Raw genomic sequence first — 26,761 nt, 5'->3', positions numbered from 1 at the left:
AACTCTTGCAGGAAGTGATTAAATAATATTCAATCATAAGCAAAAGGATGAGATAGATATAAGGTTTCTAAGGACATTAAAATGAGATTATTTCAAAAGCTGTTTCAGAATGCATTACCCTTTTGAATACATTTTATGTTATCTGTGCCTTAGCAGATCTCTTAGTATTTTAATAATTCTTAAAAATCTTCATTTAAAATTAGTAATAGGAATAAATCCTTCCCACAGAGTACACAACAGAAGTATAGTTTAAGAAATGTAAATCAATCTAAATTATGGTCACTGCCAAATATATATTCTAGTCTTACTAGTTGCAAAAGAAAAATAAATATCTTGCTTAGAATATATGCATTCATCAAAAGCTCATCTGTAAACTACTTTGGAATCCTGCATACATCTTCCCACAGAAAACTATTATAAATGGAGATTCAAGTAAAAGATTATAAAAGTTCCAGTTATTACATACTGAAGCTGAACTAATTACAGCTTAGCTTGAAAGTAAAGTCTAGGTACACTGACGGAAATTCTCTCTTTACTTGATGGAAGGAAGGAAGGAAACGAAGGAAGGAAATTCTCTCTACTTGATGAAGGAATCTTCCCAAAGTTCTGACTGAGATCACAACTTTCAGTTATGAATATGTGAAGCACTTCTCCCAGAACCTTTTTCTCAAAAACAGAAAAGATTTTATCTGCTTTTTACCAAAGTAGCAAAGTTAGAGAAGGTATGTATTTTCTATGAATTAAATAAAAGGCCACCAGAGAAAAAAGAAGACTTACCCTCTTTTCCTTTACCTTGACCCACCAAGCATAGTTATTAAATTACAACAAGAAAGTCTGTGTTGAACTAAAAGTGAGAACAAACCTGGTAGAGCTTGTGAAAGTTTTTAAGCCCCTCAGATTTAAGGGGCATACATCTTTTCCTTGAAAGGATAAGAAATAAAGAGGTAAGTTTTATTCCTTAATCAAAGGAAGATGATTTTGTAGAACTAGGTGAACTCAAGCCCAAATATGACAAAAAACTACACCCTAAGAAACCAGCCCTGGCACACAGGAAGAAGTATGACACATTTTAAAGAAGGACTCTCACAAACAGACATGTTCAACAAGAGAAAACAAAAGGTCTGGACACAGACACAGGACTGTTGACAGTGAAAGGTAATGGCACAGTGGGAATATCCTGATCAAGAAATTGGAACCCACCCAAGCTTCTGTGCTTTAAAAGGTACCCACAGGACGGGGTGAGAAGATGGGGAAGAGAGCAGCACACAGCAGCCCCCTTCACATTCTCTCCTCCCGTCTCCGGCCACCTTGAGCCAAAGTAAAGGAAAGAGATCCATCCTTTTCCTGTAGCTGTGTAAAAATTTCAGTAACAAGGTTTATATTTCAAATATCAGAAAAGACTAATTAGAACCTAGTACAATAAATCGCTGACATTCACAAGTGTATCATTAATTTCTATAACTCAAGAGGCCCCAAAAGTCTTCCTGAGGTGAGGCGATGTATGGGAGTATAAAGATAGCGAGTGAACTTTTAGCTAAGTATCATAGCATCTTTACCTCCGTGTAGGGTTATTATTTTCTACTTGCCAATTTGGTAGTGATTAAAAACAAACAATAAACTGTTTTTTGGTAATAATGTAGAGATGCCAGAAGTGAGAGTAGATTACAAATCTTAATATTAAAATCTCTATTTCCTCCTCCCCTCTTGGGAAGGAGGAAAATACAAATGCAAATCCCATATACAGTAGGAATACAATAAATATTTGCTGAATGAATGAATGTTTGCCTTTCTCATTTCTACTGCCCAGTGGGACTTTGGGTTTGGCCTTACTAACACTATAATAACTGAGTCATTCCTTCAGTAAACAGGCCTGAGCTTCTTGGGTTTTATTTGACATTTATTTCAACTAGCCAAATGTGTTTTTACTTTACCTTACTTTCAGGTTCTTGATATGTGATATATGACTTGAATTATGAAATAACTGCTAAATTATTAATAGCTTTAAGTAAATAACCCTTAAATTAAGGCCTACTGAGTTGGCTTAGTGTTTTTCTTTTAGTTCCCTGGCCTTGATATTTTTTTTAAGTGAAATTAAGAATTTGAGACTATAATTTCTATCCTTCCCTCTAAGTTGTAAAAATAAACATCAAAACCTGCTTTAGAGATGCAGATTTTTAAGGCTATAATGTCATATATCTAGCAGTTTGCTACACAAGTGCTTTTGAATGAAACAGGTAAATAGGAAAATGGGACATGATCTGAGCACTGAGACCTTTACTGATTTTTTTTTTTACAGGTTGTTATCACTAGAGATAAGTCTGAATACTAATTCTCTCTGAAAAATGCTATTAGCAAATTATTTCGCTAGCATAGAGCTTAATTCAAAGTAGGTCAATCTTGAGATTCAGTAATTTAAATGCTCAAAGGCATTTTACTACAGGGGAGTTTCACTTGTGAGGCAATGCCGCAGACTGGATAACAAAGGACACTTTTTCAGCGAGGCCCCTCTGGGTATAGAATGGAGCAGTATTTTTTAATTTTCAGGTAAACAGAAAGTATGTTCTAAAACTCAAACAAAAAATCGGATGGACTAAAAATAAGATAAATGTTCTATCTGGAATGTTTTAAGTCTCTTCTGACCAAGGTCAAGGAAATAAACTACTTTAATATGATGTTTGGAAAATAATTATGATATGATTATTTAATATGATGTAACTTGCAAGATATGATTTTGAATGGAGAGATGATTTTTACATATATATGCATATACATATGTATATTTGTATGTTGTATACATCATAAATATTGAAAGGATAATAACTAGATTTACTTTTTTAAATTCTGAAAAGCTCTATTTAGGACATCAGATTCTGATAAAGCCAGTCTGCCAGAGGTCAAAGGACTGGCATTTGTGAAACTCAGATCTAAGGAGATATTCTGTAAAGGCTACTCTTGGTTTTTGTATAATAAATAAAAGGACATCTACTTTTCATAAATACGTGGAGCTCATTACAAGAGGTCACAATAACTAGACATATAGTTAAGTTTAAGAGGCTATGGCTATAAAAGATAAATCTATTATTTATCTATTAATTTATGAGAAGTATACACAGAATTTCTATAGTTCATTAATTTTTTGAGGTAAAGATCATGAAAATAACTACCAGGTGTTCAGAAATACACCACTTCGTGTTGTTATAAGCAGATTACTAAGTAAGATTTCTCAGTGGCTTTACCAATGACATGGTTAGCATGCTCAAAATATTTATATACTTCATGCTGTTGATGACCGTGTAAGATTACCCAAGATTACTATGGCTGAAGGACGCTTCCTATTTAAATATATTTTCTAATTAAATATGTATGATTAAATATAATTACCTTTAATATAAATTAAAGATAATACTTACATTGTTTTGTAATACATTAAGCACAAAAAATTCCTATAGCAAATTTTCTAGTGCTGGAATATATTCCTGACACTCTAAGAAAGAGGCAGAAAATTCCCAGTATCAAAAGAGAAAAAATAGAAACATTTGAAATACTGTGGAAAAACTGAAAGACATATAACTAAACAGTAAAGATAATTAGTTCCTTAGACTTATTTAGATGCTCTTACTGAATATTACTGATTATATAAATTATGAGGATATGGGTTCCAAGTTTCATCAAATTCTTCCTCACCATCTCTATAAAGTCTACTAGGTATTGGTTACCATCTTCATTTCTGAACCTCTCAAAAAGGAGAAAAGGCCAGAAGAAGAGCCCCATTCCAACTATGAAGCCATATGGAAAAACAGACAAGGCCTTGCTTCTGCTCTCCGCTGCAATCATCAGTCATTTCTAAAAGCAAGATAAACTGAAAGTAGAAAGAATTATAGGCAGAGACCTTGAGCCTCCAAATTTGACATAAGTGTGAAGGAGAGAACAGACATGTATGACAGCTTATTTCAGGGCACGCTTCCTAAAATTTGACTAGTAGCTAGATCCAGAAACCTAACAATTAATCAGGCTGCCAGAGATTACATTTAAAAACTTTAAATTTGCTCAAACCCACTTGAAGATATACTTTTCTATCTCCCTAAATAACTATCAATAAAAGGCTTTTGATGGTACATGTACTAGGCATTTATGTTTATACAGATACAGATGAGATTTAATATATATAACTAACTCAAAGTCTTCAAAGATAATTCACAAATGTTTTAACTTAAAAAAAATCCATTGGTCATGTTCTAAAATTAGTTAATAGTGATGATTGTACAACTCTCTGATTATACTAAAAACTACTGAATTGTATACTTTAAATGAGTGGGTTTTATGATACATAATTTATATCTTAATAAAGCTATCATAAAAAAATCAAAAGAAAAAAACCTTATTGGTCAGCACATTCTTCATATGCTTCACTGAAGTTAACAATAATTTGCTAAGCAAATTGGCAGTACTTTCTACATTTTACTACTCTGGGTTATAAGAACTATGTCAAGCTTTATAAAACTACCGTGAGCACCTAAAAAAAGATGCCCCAGGCAGGGGGGAAGGCCAGTTATTCCTATGTCAAATACAGTAATGCAAATCACAGTGTTCTAAAATCTAAGAAAATATTTGGTTTCATGATATATTTATATTTATTTCATTATCAAAAGGATAAAAATAGAAAAATGATCCCATGAATTCTCTAGTAAAATCAAAGCTAAACACCTGCATAGTGCAACAATTTTTGTCTAATTTCCTCCAGAGCTAAAAAATTGAAAAGGAATTAGGAAATCCCGAGGCAATTGTTGGTATTACTGAACCATTCTGTACACATATACTTTTTTATTCCTGTCCTTTTCCCCCTTTTATTTACATTTTCTCCTCTCTCCTCTCATTTTCCTCACTTCATCTTCTTATCCCAGTAGCACCAATTTCTCCATTTATAGTCAAATAAGAATATTAGAATTTTCAAGGCCTTCTTACATAACATGCATCCTCTCAAATCTATATGGTATTATTTTCAATTTTTGGAAGAAAAAATAGAGCTCAAGAAGGTTAATGAGTTAACCAACTTCACAAAATTTGGAAAAAATCAAGGTAAAAAGCAAGTCTTTTGGGCGCCTGGGTGGCTCAGTTGGTTGGGCGACTGCCTTCAGCTCAGGTCATGATCCTGGAGTCCCAGGATCGAGTCCCCCATCGGGCTCCCTGCTCAGCGGGGAGTCCGCTTCTCTCTCTGACCTTCCCCCCTCTCATGTGCTCTCTTTCTCTCATTCTCTCTCTCAAATAAATAATCTTTAAAAAAAAAAAAGCAAGTCTTTTGACTTCAAACTTACTGCTCTTTCTGTTTTAGCATAGATGTCCCTCTATTTAGTACTGAAAACCAAAAAGGTTGTCGATTGCTAGCAAGTCCTTGATTTTTAAATCATATGCTAGTAATTCCAAACTATAAAATGTTATTTTTAATGGAAATACTTCTCTCACCCAGATTCTTTCTGTATATTCTACTTTTCAAAATAATGATGCTGTTTGAGTATGGAGGTTCTTCAAAAAGTTGAAAATAGAGCTACCCTACAACCCAGCAATTGCACTACTGGACATTTACCCCAAAGATACAAATGTAGTGATCTGAAGGGGCACATGCACCCCAATGTTTATAGCAGCAATATCCACAATAGCCAAACTATGGAAAGAGCCTAGATGTCCATCAACAGATGAATGGATAAAGAAGATGTGGTATATATACACAATGGAATAAAATCTTGCCATTTGCAATGACGCAGATGGAACTAGAGGGTATATGCTAACCGAAATAAGTCAATCAGAGAAAGATAAGTATCATATGATCTTACTGATATGAAGAATTTGAGAAACAAGACAGAGGAAAATAGGGGAAGGGAGGGAAAAATGAAACAAGATGAAACCAGAGAGGAAGACAAACCATAAGAGGCTCTTAATCTCAGGAAACAAACTGAGGGTTACTCGAGTGGAGGGGGGTGGTAGGGATGGGGTGGTTGGGTGATGGACACTGGGGAGGGTATGTGCTATGGTGAGTGCTGTGAATTGTGTAAGACTGTTAATAACAGACCTGTACCCCTGAAACAAATAATACATTATATGTTAATAAAAAAATTTTTAAAAAAATGATGCTGTTTGCTCAGTTATTCTACCCCTTCCTAACAATGTTTTTAAACTGAGTATTTACTTATCTAGATGTCTAATCTAGTACCATCCTCAGCAAACTTCGTTAATCTTTCACTGTCACTTTACTGATAAGTATTGATTTGCTCAAAATTAAACAGCAACCAGTAGCAAAATTTAATGGAATCCAGTTATCTTATGTTACAATGGAAACCTCTACAAAGTAAAGGTGATCATAAAGATTTGTGAAATAATTTAAGTAATGTGCTAATCTGAATCAGGGATATACTGTATATTTGGGATGAAAAAGACAAAGAAAAGAAAGAAGGAAGGGAAAGAGAAAGGAAAGAAAGAAAGAAGGAGGGAGCAAGAAAAGAGAAAAGCTAAGCTCACTTTTTTTTTTCATATTACTGAAATACAGAAGAATCCTAAATACCCGGGGAATCATAGATTTACTATTACCTAACTGAGGATACTCAGGGAGATACCATGATTCCCTACAAATGACACTTCCACACCTAGTAAATGAGTATTAGAAAAACAACTGATGAACAAGCGCAACTGGAGCCCCTTCCCTCCCTGTTCTCAAAATGCAGTTCAAGTACTATCTACATCAAAAAAAGTGTAGCTTTTTTTTTTTTTAACAAGCATATCACTAAACTCCAACATTGATCTGCATAATAAAAAAACTGGGAGTTGAGCCTATTAATTTACATTTTAACAAGCCTCTGGGTTATTCTCAAACTCAGTCAAGTTTGAAACTCTTCACCCATTCATGAACCTTCTTCAATCATTAAGTAGTCATGCTACTTGTTTACTTAATTCTGTCTGCTCTGTCAAAGGCTTTGAAAAGGCAAATACTCCTTGAAGTACTCATTAAGAAAGAGATGCTGTGCCCTTACATAGATCATTTTGTCCTCTAACAGTGAAACTTAGCGGTATTTTTTTAAAAGATTGCAATTTTTTTTAAGGGGGAGGGGAGCAGAAGCAGAAGGAGAGAGAATCTTAAGCAGGCTCCAAACCCAGCATGGAGCTCAATCTCACAACCCTGAGATCATGACCTGAAATCAAGAGTCAGATGTTTAACTAACTGAACCACCCAGACACCCCTAAATGATTGCAATTTAAAGCCTAGAATGCGATACAGAGGGAGTTACGTAAATAAAATACTTTTCTTGATTTTCCTACTCAAAATGGAAAAAGAAATTGCCCAATAAATTAGGAAAAAAGAACATCTATAAATTAACACAGTATTAAGTACATAGATTTTTGTATTCTATTATAACAAATTGGTCATTAATTTTTTTTTTAAGACATTTATTTTAGAGAGAGAGAAAGAGTGTGCACATGTGAGTGGAGGATGGTGGGGGAAGGGCAGAGGGAGAGGAAGGGAGAGGGAGAGAAGGAGACTTCCTGCTGACCACGGAGCCAACAGGGGGCCGGATCTCATGACCCTGAGATCATGACCTAAGCCCATATCAAAAGTTGGACGCTCAACTGACTGAGCCACCCAGGTGCTCCATTGGTCATTAATGTTATACACCATTTAAGAAACTGGGTATGAAAAGCAAAAGTAGGGGTGCCTGGGTGGCTCAGCCAGTTAAACATCTGCCTTCAGCTCAGGTCATGATCTCAGGTGTCTGGGATGAAGCCCCACATCAGGCTCCCTGCTCAGCGGGGAGTCTGCTTCTCCCTCTCCCACTGCTGCCCCCTCCAACTGCTCATGCTTGCTCTCTCACTTTCTCTCTCTCTCAAATAAATAAAATCTTAAAAAAAAAGTATTAGGAAGATTTCCTTAATGAAGTAGAGAAAAGACTAGAAAGAAAAACATATATTCTGTCTGTATAAAACTCGGCTTAATTTTATACAAAGCCTTTTAAAAAGCCACTCTCAGGTCATGATCTCAGGGTCCTGGAATTGAGTCCCGCGTCAGGCTCCCCTGCTCAGTGGGGAGTCTGTTTCTCCCTCTGCCTGCCGCTTCCCCTGCTTGTGCACTGTCTCTCTCTCTCTCTCAAGAAAAATAAGTAAAGTCTTAAAAAAAGTAAAAAAATAAAAATAAAAAGCCACTCTCATAAATTAATAGTAAAGGATGAATTTTTAAGAAAAGATTACCGTTTGGTGCAGTGGGAGGCGACCAAATGCCATAATATTTTGGCAAATATTTTCGTAGCTCTAAAAGAATTCCATCAGTACAGTCAGCAGCATAAACCTGAAACAAAGAGAAATATAACATTTGCATGATAGTTTCTTATAATGCTTTACAATTGCCTTACACATTTCTCAAATAAAACAATACTGTTGAATCATAATTTATCTCGTATGAGTTTCAATTGGAATTACATTTGGAAGCAAAAAAAAAAGATTACTGTGTGTCTCCAACAAAAAAGTATGTATTGTTTAGAGCACATTTTTCTTGGTTATCTAATTCTAGCCTTTCACTGTCCTTGAACTATTTTAAATAAGTTGTAGATAAAACTTTCAGCAAATGCAAAATAACTCTTGTCCATAGAAATGTAAATAAATTCTGGCCAGAAGAAGTTCAACTCACTTCCTTCCACCTTCCACCACCCCTCATGGGAGGGCAGAACATATATATTTCAACTTCCCTTTATTCCTTATAAATTTGTGCTTCTTTGGCTTCTCTTTTGAACCACTTTCAATATCTGCTAGGTTCCCTCCTTATACAATGAGTTTAACAAAATCTTTAACACATACTTATTTTATATCTGTAAGGGAGTTATGATTTTTTAAAATATTTTATTTATTTGACAGAGAGAGAGAGAGCACAAGTAGGGGGAGTAGCAGAGGGAGAGGGAGAAGCAGGCTCCCCACTGAGCAGGAAGCCCAATGTGGGGCTTGATCTCAGGACCCTAGGATCACAACCTGAGCTGAAGGCAGATGCTTAGCCAACTGAGCCACCTAGGCACTTGGGAGTTAGGATTTTACCTTTAAAAAATTATCCTTTAACTCAATGTAAGTCTAATTATTGTTCATTTAATTCCTTGATTTATAACCAGTAATAATTCTAGAAAATACGAGATATGTTCACATATCCTGGAACTAGATTCTTAGTTTTTTTCCTAGAAGAGGGAAAGAAAATATTTTTGGTTTAAAAACAACTTGTAAGGCATGTTATCCAATGAATTCTCACAATATGGTCTACCTAATTATCCAAGATCATTAAAGTTCACTGGTGTAAAATGCTTATGAAATCTTAGTGCTACAATTCTATTTGTCAAGCCATATTCATGTCAAGTAGTTACACATAAAACAGAATTCTACAGAATAAACTCAAGTGTGACAGGACTCACCAAATATGTGATACACTGTATTCCCCAGCTTTCCCTATTGAAATGTGAGCAGAAGTGATATTTATTAGTCACTTCTAGACCAAGGTAATTAAGAGAAGGGTATACCTTATCATCCCTTTGTTCCTGGCATAACATCAGTGAAGGCAGAGTGTTCATGATGACATAACAACAGGATGGAGGAACCAAGTATATCTCTATGTACTTGAAGTCCATGATATATTTGTAAGTAAAAAAGATAAAAGAACTGGAAGAGTATATATAAGAGGTAAACTTTCTCTCCTTACTTTAAATATTTTGGGGGGGTGATCAAAAAAACTTTCTAACTTGAGAAATGTAGGATAAAATATAATAAACATTTTCTTAAATGCTTAGCTGAGCTCCCAAGGAAGAGAAAAGGAAACTCACAGGGTTCTAAAATAAAGAGGGAACCAAAAGAATTAAACTGAGCAGTGAAGTTTGGGCTTCATAAAGGTCCACTCTGAAGACCTGAACCAAAGGATCTCTGAATTTAGGGACTCAGCATAGATGAAGACAGAGTTACTATACTGAAATAGGGAGAGTAAATGAAAATCTAACTACTGAAAAGTAAAAACCCTGTCATTCTCTCCCTTCCCCTACCATTACACTCTAAAAATTCTGGAGGCCAAATTGATCAAGAAAAAGATAGAAGCAACAAATAAATAATATTAGGAATATAAAAGAAGTCATATATAATCCAACTATATTTTATTATCACATTGACAAAAGATATTAAAAAATTGAATCAGTGGTTAAAAATATATCCCTTCCCAGGGCACATGGGTAGCTCAGTAGGTTAAGCATCTGACTCTTAGATTCAGCTCAGGTCCTGATCTCATGGCTCATGAGATCAAGCCCTGTGTCCAGCTCTATGCTCAACGGGACTCTGCTTCGATAGTCTCTCCCTCTGCCCCTTCTCCTGCTCATACTGTCTCTCTCTCTCAGATAAATAAATAAATCTTAAGAAAAAAATCCTTTTCCAGGAAAGAATGAAATGAAAAAAAAAAAAGGATAGGGCAGAAGAAATGAACAGACACTTCTCAAAAGAAGACATACAAATGGCTAACAGACACATGAAAAAATGTTCATCATCATTAGCCATCAGGGAAATTCAAATCAAAACCACATTGAGATACCACCTTCCACCAGTTAGAATGGCAAAAACTGACAAGGCAAGAAACAACAAACGTTGGCAAGGCTGTGGAGAAAGGGGAACCCTCTTACACCGTTGGTGGGAATGCAAGTTGGTATAGCCACTTTGGAAAACAGTGTGGAGGTTCCTCAAAAAATTAAAAATACAGCTACCCTATGAACCAGCAATTGCACTACTGGGTATTTACCCCCAAAACACAGATGCAGTGAAAAGAAGGGCCATATGCACCCCAATGTTCATAGCAGCAATGTCCACAATAGCCAAACTGTGGAAAGAGCTGAGATGCCCTTCAACAGACAAATGGATAAAGATGTGGCCCATATATAAAATGGAATATTACTCAGCCATCAGAAAGGATGAATAACCAACTTTTGCATCAACATGGATGGGACTGGAAGAGATTATGTTAAGTGAAATAAGTCAAGCAGAGAAAAGTCAATTATATGGTTTCACTTATTTGTGGAACAAGGAATAGCATGGAGGACATTAGGAGAAGGAAGGGAAAAATGAAGGGGGAGGAATCGGAGGGGGAGACAAACCATGAGAGACTATGGACTCCGAGAAACAAATTGAGGGTTTTAGAGGGGAGGGGGGTGAACGGGTGGGTTAGCCTGGTGATGGCTTTAGGGAGGGCATGTATTGCGTGGAGCACTGGGTGTTATGCACAAACAATGAATCATGGAACACTATATCAAGAACTAATGATGTATTGTATGGTGATTAACATAACAATAAAATTAAAAAAATAAAAACAAAGAAACAAACAAACAAAAACCCTAACAAGTATTGGTGAGGATGAGGGGAAATTGGAAACCTCACATATTGCTGGTGAAAATATAAAATGATAAAGCCACTCTGGGACACACTGTCAGTTCCTCAAAAAGTTTAATGTAGAATTATCATATGACCCACCAATTCCAAAACTGGAAACGGGTACTCAAACAAATACTTATGCATGAATGTACACAGGAACACTATTTACAAAAGCCAAAAGGTGAAAACAACCCAAATGTCCATCAGTAGGTGAATGGATAAACAAAATGGGGTATGGAAGTAAAATGGAATGTTACTCAGCCATAAAAAGGAACAAAGTACTGATGCATACTATAATGTAGACGAACTTTAAAAACATTATGCTAGGGGTGCCTGGGTGATGCAGTTGGTTAAGCAACTGACTTGGTTTCAGCTCAGGTCATGAGACGGAGCCACAAGTCGGGCTCCACACTCAGCATGCAGTTTGCTTGAGATTCTCTCTCCCTCACCCTCACCCCCTCCTGCTCATACTCTCTCTCTCTAAAATAAGTAAATAAATCTTTAAAAGAAAAAAGAACACTATGCCAAACAAAACAAGCTAGGCACATATTGTATAACTCTATTTATACAAAATAACCTTAATAGGTAAATCCATAGAAAGCAGATTAATGGTTGCCAGGGATGGCTTAACAGGTACAAGGTTTTCTTTTGTGTGACGAAAAGGTTTTGTAACTAGACAGAGTTGATGGGTTGAAAACACTGTGAATGTACTAAAAAGTATTCCTAGTCATAGAGTTAATTAGATGTTAAGTATGCCCCTTCCCCCTCCCCAAATTTGGAGATTCACAGTACACATTAGCATATTTAAGGTTCTAAAACAATCCTGTAGTAAAAATAAAAACACTTATTTAAACTCAGCACTTCTGAGAAATACAAATGGGCTCTCAGTTAAGGGGTTTTTAAACTGTAGGTCAAAATCCATTAATTGAAATCAATTTAGCAGCTCAGAATAAGGATCTTTCAAAAATGAAGTAGAGTAGGAGCACTTGGATGGTTCAGTCAGTTGGGTGGCTGACTCCTGATTTCAGCTCAGGTTGTGATCTCAGGGTCATGATGGAGCCCCAAGTTGGGCTCCTCGCTCAGCACGGAAGTCTGTTAGAGATCCTCTCCCTCTGCCCTTCCCCCTCCCCCTGCTCATGAGCACGCGCTTTCTAAAATAAATAAATAAAATTTAAAAAATGAAGTACATGGGAAAATACTAGACTGTATCAATAAAGATAAGCATTGTATTTCATAAAGCTTTTGTTTCAGTCACATAAACAATATGCCAGGACATGCTGTCAAATGTATTTCTTACCTACTCATCAGAAACTATGAAAAACTCTTTGAATACAATGAAACAAATCTTACCTTACTTACCATATTATAGAATTCCAGCTCCCTTGGACCCCTTGGAGGTGGCTGTAACTGTTTCAAAACTGTGCCATCTGGATGTTGCAGGATACCTGCAGAACAAAAATGAGCTATTTTCAAATGTATAATAGTATACCTTGCATCACAGGGTTAAACGTGTTCCTAAAGTTACAGATAAACCACTTTCATAAAAATTAAGGGGTTTGTTTTTATTTCAGAAATTTTAACATTTAACCACTACATTTCAGTGCTTGTTATACGCAAAGCACCAGAAAACAAATTCTGAAGTGTGGTTTTATTGTCTCTAACTACTATTCCCCTTAGAGCCCTCTCAGACTTTCTAATAAATTTAGAATGTATTTCTAAATTTTATAGAAATCCTTCAGTAATGGTCTTTTTGGGAGAAAGTAATTTATAGTTAAACAAGAAGTTAAAAGCAGTAGTGTAAACTGATTCCACTCTTGTAAACAGAAAAAAAAAAATACATGTTAAAGGTGGTACTATATGAACTTCCTATTTTGTAACTTTTTTGTAAGTTTCTCTCATTTATTACAAGAAAGCAACTAAAAATTTTTACTGATTCAAATGCATAGCCACTGGGAAAAGTGGGGACTGAAATCAGACACCAAGCCTGAAGCAAGAAGGGGCAACTTCTCATCATCAGCCCACTCAAAGAAGGAGCCTTTTCCTAAAGACATCACATATGTACTAGCACTGGCTGTGTCCCTATACCATGAAGACTGATTACCAAATTTATATGCTAAAACCTTAAATTTTCAAATACTGAGATTTCACAAAATCATGTGTTAGAACACAATAGGACTCAAATAAGTATCATAAGGAGAAAAGAGAATAGGTCAGAAAAAATTTCTGGACTTCTACTTTCACCTAAGATACAGAAACCTAAAAACCCCATCCCAAGACTCAGGGTCATAGGGCCTATCTAATATTGAAGCTGGACCAAGACAACAAGAAACACCACCTACAGCCTTGCATCACCAAGTAATAAGCAACAGTAATCTACATTTGGAGAAAAGGCATGAACATGGAGAAAAACTATCTCTGAAGCATGAGTGCATGAGGAAGACATAAAGCAGAGGGTTAAACAGGACTGTTGAGAAAAATCCTCTGGCAAATCAACCCCACTCTAAACAAAAGATTACAAAAGGAAAATTTCAAGCCTATGGTGCACTGAAGGTGTTATTAGTCTGCTCTAGCTTCCATAACAAAATACTGTAGACCAAGTGGCTTAAACAACAAAAATTTATTTTCTCACAATTCTAGAGGCTAGAAGTCACAGATCAAGATGACAGCCTATTCAGCTCCTGGTGCGAGTTTTCTTCCGGGCTTGTAGACAGCTGCCTTCTCATTTCGTCCTCACATGGTGGAGACAGTGAGAGAGAAAAGATATTCTCTCATGTCTCTTTTTATAAGGACACTCATTCTTTTGGATCAGGCCCACCCTTATGCCCTCATTAATCTTAATTACTTCCATAAAGACCCTCTCCAAATACAATCATAGTGAAGGTTGTTCTTTCAGTGTATGAATTTGGGGCAACACAACATACAGTTCGTAACAGAAAGTAAGTATAACAACAAAATTCAAACTTGGCTCTATTCCTGACTAGACTGGCTCAATCACCAACACTCACTGCCTAGCAGAAGAGGTGCATTCATTTTGGTCATAAATACTGTTTGCCTTCAGTCTCACATGTGATGTCCAGAATTTAATAAAAAATTACAAGGGAAAAAAAACTACCAAAAGAAGATGCAACATACAGAAGTTTCAGAGATGACACAAATGTCAGAATTATCAAAGGAACTTAAAATAACCACAATTAACATGTTAAAGATTATAATAGAAAAAGTAAATAACATACAAGCAAAGATGGGGAATTTTAGCATAGAAATTATAAGGGTCAAATGGAATGTTAGAAGTGAAAAAGGGAGTGGCACCTGGGTGGCTTAGTCTGTTAAGTGTCTGCCTTCAGCTCAGGTCATGATCCCAGGGTCCTGGGATCCAGTCCCATATCAGGCTCCCTGCTCAGCGGGGAGTCTGCTCTTCTCTCTCCCTCTGCCCCTCCCTTGGCTTGTGCTCTCTCCTCTCTTGCTCACTCTCTCTCTCAAATAAATAAAAAAATAAATTAAATTTTAAAAAAAGAAATGAAAAAGAGAGTTAAGAGACAAAAACATACTTTCTATGGGCTCATCAGTAGACAAAATATAGAAGAGGAAGGAATCAGGGAATTTGATGACACGTCAACAGAAATTACCCAAACTGAAACACAAACAGGAAAAAAAAAAGTGGAAAAATTAGAAGAGAGCATCTAAGATCTGTGGAATAATACCAAACAGTTTAAGATAACTATTAGAATCCTAGAAAAATAAAAGGCACACTCATGTTCACTGCAGCCATTATTCACAATAGCCAATAAGTGGAAGTAACCTAAATGTCCATCAACAGATGAAAGATTAAAAAAAAATGGAGTATATACATATAATGGAGTATTTTTCACCTTAAAAAAGGAAATTCTTCATTCAGAACCTTGAGGGCATATGTTACGTGAAATGAGACAGTCACAGAAGTACAAATACTGCATGATTCCACTTATATAAGGTATCTAAAGTAGTCAAACTCTTAGAAACAGCAATCACAATGCTGGTTTCCAGGTCCTATAGGGAGGGAGAGGGAGATTTGTTGTTCAAGAAATATAGAGTTTCACTTTTGCAAGATTAAAAAGTTCTAAGAGATACGTTGCACAAAAATGTTTGTATAGTTAACACCACTACAAAGTATACTTAAAATGATTACTATGGTAAATTTAATGTTGTGTGTTTTACCACAATGAAAAAATTATGTAATCATCTAAGCAAAAGATCAACAAGGAAATAAAGACTTTAAATGACACACTGGACCAAATGGACTTCACAGACATATTCAGAACATTCCATCCCAAAGCAACAGAATACACATTCTTCTCTAGTGCCCATGGAACATTCTCCAGAATTGATCACATCCTAGGTCACAAATCAGGTCTCAACCAGTACTAAAAGATTGGGATCATTCCCTGCATATTTTCAGACTACAATGCTTTGAAACTAGAACTCAATCACAAGAGGAAAGTCGGAAAGAACTCAAATACATGGAGGCTAAACAGCATCCTACTAAAGAATGAATGGGTCAACCAGGAAATTAAAGAAGAATTAAAAAAATTCATGGAAACCAATGAAAATGAAAACACAACTGTTCAAAATCTTTGGGATACAGCAAAGGCAGTCCTGAGAGGAAAGTATATAGCAATACAAGCCTTTCTCAAGAAACAAGAAAGGTCTCAAATACACAACCTAACCCTACACCTAAAGGAGCTGGAGAAAGAACGGCAAATAAAGCCTAAACCCAGCAGGAGAAGAGAAATCATAAAGATCAGAGCAGAAATCAATGAAATAGAAACCAAAAGAACAGTAGAACAGATCAACGAAACTAGGAGCTGGTTCTTTGAAAGAATTAACAAGATTGATAAACCCCTGGCCAGACTGATCAAAAAGAAAAGAGAAATGACCCAAATCAACAAAATCATGAATGAAAGAGGAGAGATCACAACCAACACCAAAGAAATACAAACAATTATAAGAACATATTATGAGCAACTCTATGCCAGCAAATTAGATAACCTGGAAGAAATGGGTGCATTCCTAGAGATGTATCAACTACCAAAACTGAACCAGGAAGAAATAGAAAACCTGAATAGACTTATAACCACTAAGGAAATTGAAGCAGTCATCAAAAATCTCCCAAGAAACAAAAGCCCAGGGCCAGATGGCTTCCCAGGGGAATTCTATCAGACATTTCAAGAATTAATACCTATTCTCCTGAAACTGTTCCAAAAAATAGAAATGGAAGGAAAACTTCCAAATTCCTTTTATGAGGCCACCATTACCTTGATCCCAAAACCAGACAAAGATCCCATCAAAAAGGAGAATTACAGACCAATATCCTTGATGAACATGGATGCAAAAATTCTCACCAAAATACTAGCCAATAGGATCCAACAGTACATTAAAAGGATTATTCACCACGACCAAGTGGGATTTATCCCTGGGCTGCAAGGCTGGTTCAACATCCGCAAATCAATCAACGTGATACAATACATTAACAAAAGAAAGAACAAGAATCATAGGATCCTCTCAATAGATGCAGAAAAAGCATTTGACAAAGTACAGCATCCTTTCTGGATCAAAACTCTTCAGAGTATAGGGATAGAGGGTACATACCTCAATATCATAAAGCCATCTATGAAAAACCTACAGTGAATATCATTCTCAATGGGGAAAAGCTGAGAGCTTTTCCCCTAAGGTCAGGAACGTGGCAGGGATGTCCACTCTCACCACTGCTATTCAACATAGTATTAGAAGTCCTAGCCACAGCAATCAGACAACAAAAAGAAATCAAAGGCATCCAAATCGGCAAAGAGGAAGTCAAACTCTCACTCTTTGCAGATGATATGATACTGTATGTGGAAAACCCAAAAGACTCCACCCCAAAACTGCTAGAACTCATACAGGAATTCAGTCAAGTAGCAGGCTATAAAATCAATGCACAGAAATCAGTGGCATTCCTATACACCAACAACAAGACAGAAGAGAGACAAATCAAGGAGTCGATCCCATTTACAATTGCACCCAAAACCATAAGATACCTAGGAATAAATTTAACCAAAGAGGCAAAGGATCTGTACTCAGAAAACTATAAAATACTCAGGAAAGAAATTGAAGAAGACACAAAGAAATGGAAAACCGTTCCATGCTCATGGATTGGGAGAACCAACATTGTGAAGATGTCCATGCTACCTAGAGCAATCTACACATTCAATGCAATCCCCATCAAAATACCATCCACTTTTTTCAAAGAAATGGAACAAATAATCCTAAAATTTGTATGGAAGCAGAAGAGACCCCAAATAGCCAGAGGAATATTGAAAAACAAAAGCAAAGCTGGCGGCATCACAATTCCGGACTGCCAGCTGTATTACAAAGCTGTCATCATCAAGACAGTATGGTACTGGCACAAAAACAGACACATAGATCAATGGAACAGAATCGAGAGCCCAGAAATGGACCCTCAACTCTATGGTCAACTTATCTTTGACAAAGCAGGAAAGAACGTCCAATGGCAAAAAGACAGTCTCTTCAACAAATGGTGTTGGGAAAATTGGACAGCCACATGCAGAAGAATGACACTGGACCATTTCCTTACACCACACACAAAAATAGACTCCAAATGGTTGAAAGACCTAAACGTGAGACAGGAGTCCATCAAAATCCTAAAGGAGAACACAGGTAGCACCCTCTTCGACCTCAGCCGCAGTAACTTCTTCCTAGAAACATCACCAAAGGCACGGGAAGCCAGGACAAAAATGAACTATTCGGATTTCATCAAGATAAAAAGCTTTTGCACAGCAAAAGAAACAGTCCACAAAACCAAAAGACAATCGACAGAATGGGAGAAAATATTTGCAAATGACATCTCAGATAAAGGGCTAGTATCCAAAATCTATAAAGAACTTATCAAACTCAACACCCAAAGAACAAATAATCCAACCAAGAAATGGGCGGAAGACATGAACAGACATTTTTCCAAAGAAGACATCCAAATGGCCAACAGGCACATGAAAAAGTGCTCAACATCGCTCGGCATCAGGGAAATCCAAATCAAAACCTCAATGAGATACCACCTCACACCCGTCAGAATGGCTAAAATTAACAAGTCAGGGAACAACAGATGTTGGCGGGGATGTGGAGAAAGGGGAACCCTCCTACACTGTTGGTGGGGATGCAAGCTGGTGCAACCCCTCTGGAAAACAGTATGGAGGTTCTTCAAACAGTTGAAATTAGAGCTACCATTTGATCCAGCAATTGCACTACCGGGTATTTACCCCAAAGATACAAATGTAGGGAGCCGAAGGGGTATGTGCACCCCAATGTTTATAGCAGCAATGTCCACAATAGCCAAACTGTGGAAAGAGCCAAGATGTCCATCGACAGATGAATGGATAAAGAAGAGGTGGTATATATACACAATGGAATATTATGCAGCCATCAAAAGGAATGAGATCTTGCCATGTGCAATGACGTGGATGGAACTGGAGGGTGTTATGCTGAGCGAAATAAGTCAATCAGAGAAAGACATGTATCATATGACCTCATTGATATGAGGAATTCTTAATCTTAGGAACAAACTGAGGGTTGCTGGAGTGGTTGTGGGTGGGAGGGATGGAGTGGCTGGGTGATAGACATTGGGGAGGGTATGTGCTACAGTGAGCGCTGTGAATTGTGTAAGACTGTTGAATCACAGATCTGTACTTCTGAAACAAGTAACGCAACATATTTTAAGAAAAAAGAAAAAGAAGAAGATAGCAGGAGACGAAGAATGAAGGGGAGTAAGTCAGAGGGGGAGACGAACCAGGAGAGATGATGGACTCTGAAAAACAAACTGAGGTTTCTAGAGGGGAGGAGGGTAGGGGGATGGGTTAGCCTGGTGATGGGTATTAAAGAGGGCACATTCTGCATGGAGCACTGGATGTTATGAACAAACAATGAATCATGGAACACTACACCAAAACAAATGATGTAATATATGGTGATTAACATAACAATAAAAATTTAAAAAAATATGTAGTTAGTGGGATTACAACTATGTAAAATAAATGCATGTTAAAATTTCTATCTGTGGTTTGAACATTCTAGGTAATTTTTACTTCTTTTGTAACTTTTTCCAGAAGTTTCTATGATAAACATACTGCTTTTACTATTAGAAAAATATATGATATGAGAAATTCAAATATGTTAAAATGATTACATATTCCATATAATCTCAATTATTTAAACAAGTTATTAAAAAAGATGAAGGGAAAAAATTTTTAAATGACAGAGTATGAGGAAATACTTGACAAGACATGTCTAAAATGTTCTAAAACTAATGAAAAACCTAAAAACACAGAGCCAGGGATTTCTAAATAGAATAGAAAATACCAACTCCTAGACATTTTAAATATAAAATGACACAGGTGAGTTAAAAATAAAAGGATGGGAAAAAAGACTAGACTAGCAAGTACCATTCATAAGAAAGTTAACATATTACCATATATCAGACTATGTTAATATTAGACATAGAACTCAAGAAAAAGGAATGTTATCTTATGTAAAAAGGGACATTTCGTAATGATAAGTCAATTCATTAGAAACAGCAATCCTAAATGTGTGTACCTAATAAGAGCTGCAAAATACCTGAAATAAAAACTGACAGAACTGAGTAGACAAACCCGCACTCTCTCAATAATTGATAAAACAAGCATACAAAACATTAGTAGCGACACATAAAACCAAACAACAGTATCAAACAACTTAACCACGCTGACACTTACAGAATGCTATATCTAACAGAATACACATATTTTCATGTACAAATGGAACATTTACCATGGAACATTTACCAATGGACCATGCACTGAATAAATTTAAAAGGATTGAATATTCTCTGCCCATAATGGAAATAACAAGATATTTGGGAAAATACCAAATAGATGAGAAGTAAACACACATGTAATTAATCCATGGATCAAAATTCACAAGGGAAATTAAAAAGTAGTTTTAACTAAATGATAATGAAAACTAACATAACAAAATTTGTGAAATGCACCTGAAGTACTGCTTAGTACTTACAGGAAAATGAGTAGTTTTAAATGCTTGTATTAGAAAAAAGAAAAAAAGAAAGGTTCCAACTTAAGATGCTAGAAAAAAGTAATATATTAACCCAAAATAAGTGGGAAGACAGGAGCGAATAAAAACAAAAACAAAAAGAGTAAGAATGGACACCAGAAAAAAAAAAATCCATGAAAAATATTCTGAGATCAATAAAACTGATAAAACTCTAGCTAGATGGATCAAGAAAAAAACATAAATTCATTATTAAGAATAAATGAAAGATGGTATATCACTATAAATGCTATAATAAGCATTAAAGGCATAAGGCAATTATGAACTTTATACCAATAAATCCAACTTAAATAAAATGAATAAATTCCTTTATACATGAATTATTAAAACACAAGAAGTAGAAAATCTGAGTTGCCCTATGTCTATAAAGAACACTAAATTCATAATTTTAAATATCTTGAGATAATTGTAGGCCAAAATGGGTTCAATAGTAAATTCTATCAAACATTTACAGAAAAAGATTAACAGCACTCTTACCAAATTTTTTCAGAAAACAGGAAAGTGGGGAACATTTCCCCACTAATTTTATGAAACCAGCATATTTTTTAAAACCCCAACAAAGACTTAAAAATTATAGACAATTATCTCAAATGAACATAGTCATAAAAATATTTAATGAAACATCAGTAAACCTAATCCAGCAATATATACAGGATAATTTATCATGACCATATGGACTAATTCCAGGAATGCAAAGTTGGTTTAAATATTTCAATATGAGTAAATATATTGATGTTTTGGGTAAGACAGAATTCTCAATAAGAAGGGATATATAAATATAGAACAGGGGAAGGTAAAGAACAACCCTGTGGTATTAGGTTTAAATTATAGGTATAACTATGAACCCAACTTTTAAAAAATATGAAATTCTGTATCTTTTTTTTTTTTAGATTTTATTTATTTATTTGTCAGAGAGATAGAGAGAACACAAGCAGGGGGAGTGGCAGGCAGAGGAAGAGGGAGAAGCAGGCTCCCAGCTGAGCAGGGAGCCTGATGTGGGACTCGATCCCAGGACCTTGAGATCATGACCTGAGCCTAAGGCAGATGCTTAACCAACCGAGCCACCCAGGTATCCCTGAAATTACAGATTTCTTAGTCCAATCTGCTGAAAGGACAAACAGCAACCATACTCAAGGAGCAATGAGTAAACCTGGTGCCCATACTTTGGTTTTTAAATACCATTTATCCATAAAGGAACCAGGTTCTTGAAGAAAAATAAGCTTGTTCCAGGGCTGGAACAGAGAAAGTACAAGATAAACACAGAACATCTTTTTATGCTAAAAGTGAGAAAATGCTTTAAAAGAAAAATGGGAAATGTTGAAAAGACCAAGGAGCCAGTATGAAGAAGCTCCCACTGCCCAAATTTGGGACAATCTGAGCATCAAAATAAGCAGTAACAATAATGGGTAAGATCCATCGACTGAAGTCTTGGGATGGGTTAGCCTGGTGATGGGTATTAAAGAGGGAACGTTCTGTGTGGAGCACTGGGTATTACGCACAAACAATGAATCATGGAACACTATATTAAAAACTAATGATGTAATGTATGGTGATTAACATAACAATAAAAAATTTAAAAAAATCCATCGACTGAAGTCTTCAAAATCCTTACAATGAGAGAAAGCAAGAGAGAGAAGGGAAATCTACAGTTCCCTAAGGTAGAATGCCAACTAATAAATTTAACAGGAATGACAGTTAGACATCAGTAGTTTCAATTCATAGAGTGAATTGAACTACCATTTTGCAACTACCATAGTAGTAGGTTGGTTAAATACTGTCAATGGATGCTTGTAATGCTGGGTGAAAACTTTGATGAGGCACAGGATTTTAACAGTCTCAAACAGTCTCTTTATCCCTCTCAAATTACTTAATTATAATAAGAAAAATGAAAACTTTACAGTGGAAAACTTGGCAGGTATCACCTAACCAGTGATCAAAGTCATGTAACCAGTAATGCAACTGACATCCTGTGCTTAATGATATGATGCTTCAAGAACACAATATAACTCATATAGTATTCTGACCAAAAATGCATTAATCTGAATCTAATCATAGGAATCTGACAAATATAAAGGATATTCTAAAAAAGCCATGCTTATATTCTTCAAATATTTCATAGTTATGAAATATAAAGAAAAAAATGAAAAACTGCTCCAAAGGACAGGTAACTAAAGAGTCCTAATAACTAAATGCAGCATGCAGTCTTGGATGGGGGAGAGGGATATTGCTATGAAGGATATTACAGAAAAAAATAACAAAAAGCCTAATGTTAAATATTCTCAATTTGATCATTTTACCATGGTTAGGTAAGAAAATGTTCTCCTTTTTAGGAGTTAATTATTTAGAGGAAAAGGGGTCATGATGTCTGCAATTTAATCTTTTTTTTTTAAAGATTTTATTTATTTGAGAGAGAGAGAATGAGAGAGAGAGAGCAAGAGAGGGAAGAGGGTCAGAGGGAGAAGCAGACTCCCTGCTGAGCAGGGAGCCCAATGCGGGACTCGATCCCGGGACTCCAGGATCATGACCTGAGCCGAAGGCAGTCGCTCAACCAACTGAGCCACCCAGGCGCCCGTCTGCAATTTAATCTTAAGTGGTTCTGCAAAATCATTATCAAGTACAGAGAGTGATAAAGCAAATATGGCAAAATATTAACAACAGGTAAACCTAGATGAATGGTGTACATTAGTTGATTATACCATTCTTGCAACTTTTGTTTGACATTTTTCCAAAATAAAATAAAAATTCTTTAAAAAAAGGCAGTACAATTTACAGTAGCATCAAATACTTAGAGAAAATCTAGTGATTGCTGTGTAAGATCTCTACACTGAAAACTATGACTAAGAGAAATTTAAGAAGGCCTAAATAAATGGAAAGATCTACTATGTTCATGTATTGGAAGACACATTATAGAGAAATCAATTTTCACCAAAGCACCCTACAGACTCAAAGCAGACACAAAAATCTTAATTTTCTTGGGAAAAATTACAAGTTAATTTAAAATCTACATGGAAATGCAAAGGACCAGAAATCATCTCAAAAAAGAAAACAGGATGCTTATCTTACCATACATCAAGATTCAAGTCCTCACTGAATTAAGACAATGAGATATTACTGCTATGATAAACAAATCAATGAAAATAAATACAAGCCCAAAAGCAAATCCAGGAAACTGAAAAAACTGGGGTATATATATGCACATTGGAGTACAACTGAGCTGTTAAAAAGGATAAGGAAGCACTCTATGAATTGAAGCTATCGATTTCTAAGATATAAGTTTAAAATGTGAAGTGCAAAACAGTATATATAGCATACTACTTTTTGTGTCAGAAAAGAAAAATATGAAAATTTATTTAGATCTGCTTATTTTTGCAACAAGTAACTTAGCAAGGATAAATCAGAAAACAATGAAATTGGTTACCTACAGGGGATGTTGAGAAATGGGTGAAGTGACAGAGAATGGAGTGACTTCTTTTTTTTTTAATTTTTTATTGTTATGTTAGTCACCATACATTACATCAATTTTGGATGTAGTGTTCCATGATTCATTTTTTGTGCCTAACACCCAGTGCTGAATGGAGTGACTTCTGATACACCTCTGTATAATTAAATAAAAATGAAGGGAGGGAACTGAATTTAAACACAAATGAATCCAACTGCTTTTCAAATAAATATTACCTTAGAGAAGAGGGGGTAAAAATAACCAAACCAAACCAAACCCAAAAAACCGTAATCCAATAGCTTTTGAAGAGTTCCCAACCACATACCCTTAGTATAAGGGAATCTCTCTTGAATTCTTTATTCTAGGTTTGTTCTCTGCAGTAGCATGGGTATAGAAATTCTGAAAATTACAGGAACAAGCAAAACAAACAAGCAAACCAAAAAACCCACACACAAAAAAACCATTAACAATGTTGGGAGCCAGGGTTCTCACTGAGGTAGATGGGAAATACAAATTTAGAATCAGGAAAGGAAAAGAAAGGAAGAACTCTGTGGTGCTGGAATGAAATCGGAAATATCAGTATGAAATTATGATTTCTAAATATTTATACATTCTTCTCAGTTATGTTCTTTGAAAAGGCTAGGAAGCAATAACACTCCAATGGCAATGAGCACATCTAGCACCCAGATCTTGGTTTCAAAATACCATTTTCCACTGAAAATGAACCAGGGCTTCTGGGAGAAATTGCTGGTTCTAGAATTGGGAAGAGAAAGTATAAGTCTAAAATAACTTGTGAGAGAAAAGAAGGAAGTGCTCCTACTCACCAAATCTGGGACAATTTGAACACCAAAATAAATATGTTCTATAATGGGTCATGACACTTCATAAGAATCCACAGGTCCAAACTATTAATAAAAAAGGGAATATATAGGAGTAAAGGGAGGGCTATTTCTTAGAATGCTGACTGTTAAATAGAGGTAGTGATAGAACTGGGGAGAAAAATTACAGTTTTTCAACTTTCAGAGTAAAGACTGCTTCAGGCAAAAATTATCAATACATGCCAAATCTAGGGGTGAAGTGTGATGAGGATCTGGATATATCCATGATCTCAAAGTGTCTCTCCACAAACAGCTTACTAGTTGTGAAGTGAAAAATATTAACTACATACTGGAGAAGCCAGGCCACAACTGGACCAGATGATCAAAATTAATATCACTAATAATGGGCAGATGGACACTATAGGCCTCCAGATGTGATACCTTGAGGGGAACACACTTGTATGATAATCCAGTCAGAAATGCATCACCCGAATCTTACCATAACCCATCAGAAATCCAAATTAAAGAATATTTCATAAAATAGCCTGTACTCTTAAAAAATGACAATGTCATAGAAGATAAAGGCTGAGGAGCTGTTACAAATTTAAGGATTCTAAGAGAAATGACAACTAAATGCAATAAATGATCCTGAACTAAATCCTGGACTGAGAAAAACAAATATGACAAAAGCCATTATCGGAATAGCTGACAAAATTAGAATATGGATTATAGATTAGATAAAAGCATTGTATCACTGTTAAATTTCCTATATTTGATAAATGTGCCATGGTTACAGAAATACACACTGACATATTACTGTGTGAAGGGACAAGATATATGCAAACTATCCTCATATAGTTCCCCCAAAATGAATAATATGCATAGAGAAAGAAATTCCACAAAATGTTAAGTTCTCTGTATTGTCCTTGCAACTTTTTTGTAAGTCTGAAATTATTTTAAGTCAATTAGTTTCAGAACATATTTAATAAAACAGACCAAAGCCAAAATAGACAACACCAGTTTATTTTTTTTTAAAGATTTTATTTATTTATTTGACAAAGAGAGACACAGCGAGAGAGGGAACACAAGCAGGGGGAGTGGGAGAGGAAGAAGCAGGCCTCCCGTGGAGCAGGGAGCCCGATGAGAGGCTAGATCCCAGAAGGGATCATGACCTGAGCCAAAGGCAGACGCTTAACAACTGAACCACCCAGGCGCCCCGACAACACCAGTTTAAATCCTTCTTTTACCCAGACGACCTCATTTCTATATCCTCAGTTAGATCAGGAAACACATACCAGATTTCAACTATTTGTTTGAAACTTTGAGGAATTTTGAAAGAAATTAATGGTACATGTTGAATAATAAAACAAAAAAAGGATTTCATGCTAACTTTGGTGAGCTTTGGGAATTTAAATTGACAGCAACCACACTTTTGTGAAACCTCCCTATAGAAAATGTTGCACAATGTGTAAGGTATACTATAATGTAAAAAAATGTTTAATACATTATTTATAATAGCAAAAAAATAGTGAAAATATAAAAATCTACCACTAGAGGAATAGTTAAATTGTGACAGATTCACACTATGGAATACAACAGTTTTTTAAAAGAATGAAGTGTATTATGGATACAAAAATATGGATATACTACATAATATAGAATGAAAACAAAAAGTTGCTGATATACCTATTTGTAGAAAAAATTAAGAGTTCTGTTATATGTGCCCAGAAAGAAAAACCTGAGAAGATGCACCAGGAATAGTTACCAGTGACTACCTTTGGGAGAGGGAGAGTAGGTGGATGGGTACTATTATACTATTTGAATTTTTTTCCTAAAAGATTATGTATTACTTTTACAATTAAAAAAACCCAAACTTCGTATTCTTAGAACTAAAACTGAAATATTCCAGTGAAGAAAACAAAATATAACACTCATAGCAGAATATTCTTATTAATCAACTATAACA

General features: G+C 35.6%; 1 protein-coding gene across 1 annotated transcript in view; it reads right to left on the bottom strand.

Moving 5' to 3' along the window:
• The window catches only part of IPMK (inositol polyphosphate multikinase), a 50,455-nt gene that overhangs the window by 20,757 nt on the left and 2,937 nt on the right, over positions 1–26,761 (bottom strand). Inside the window, exons 2-3 of the mRNA XM_028123995.2 lie at positions 12,772–12,857; positions 8,230–8,326 (exon numbers count right to left, since the gene is read on the bottom strand). Coding sequence (XP_027979796.1) covers positions 8,230–8,326; positions 12,772–12,857 — 183 coding nt within the window. The remainder of the gene's footprint in view (positions 1–8,229; positions 8,327–12,771; positions 12,858–26,761) is intronic.

The sequence above is a fragment of the Eumetopias jubatus genome, unplaced genomic scaffold (genome assembly GCF_037043125.1).
Source record: "Eumetopias jubatus isolate StellerSeaLion01/CBP00866 unplaced genomic scaffold, mEumJub1_p1.0 scaffold_17, whole genome shotgun sequence".
In the NCBI taxonomy this organism is placed as follows: domain Eukaryota; kingdom Metazoa; phylum Chordata; class Mammalia; order Carnivora; family Otariidae; genus Eumetopias; species Eumetopias jubatus.
Note: the sequence above shows the minus strand (reverse complement) of the source record. Positions and strands in the feature narration are given on the sequence as shown.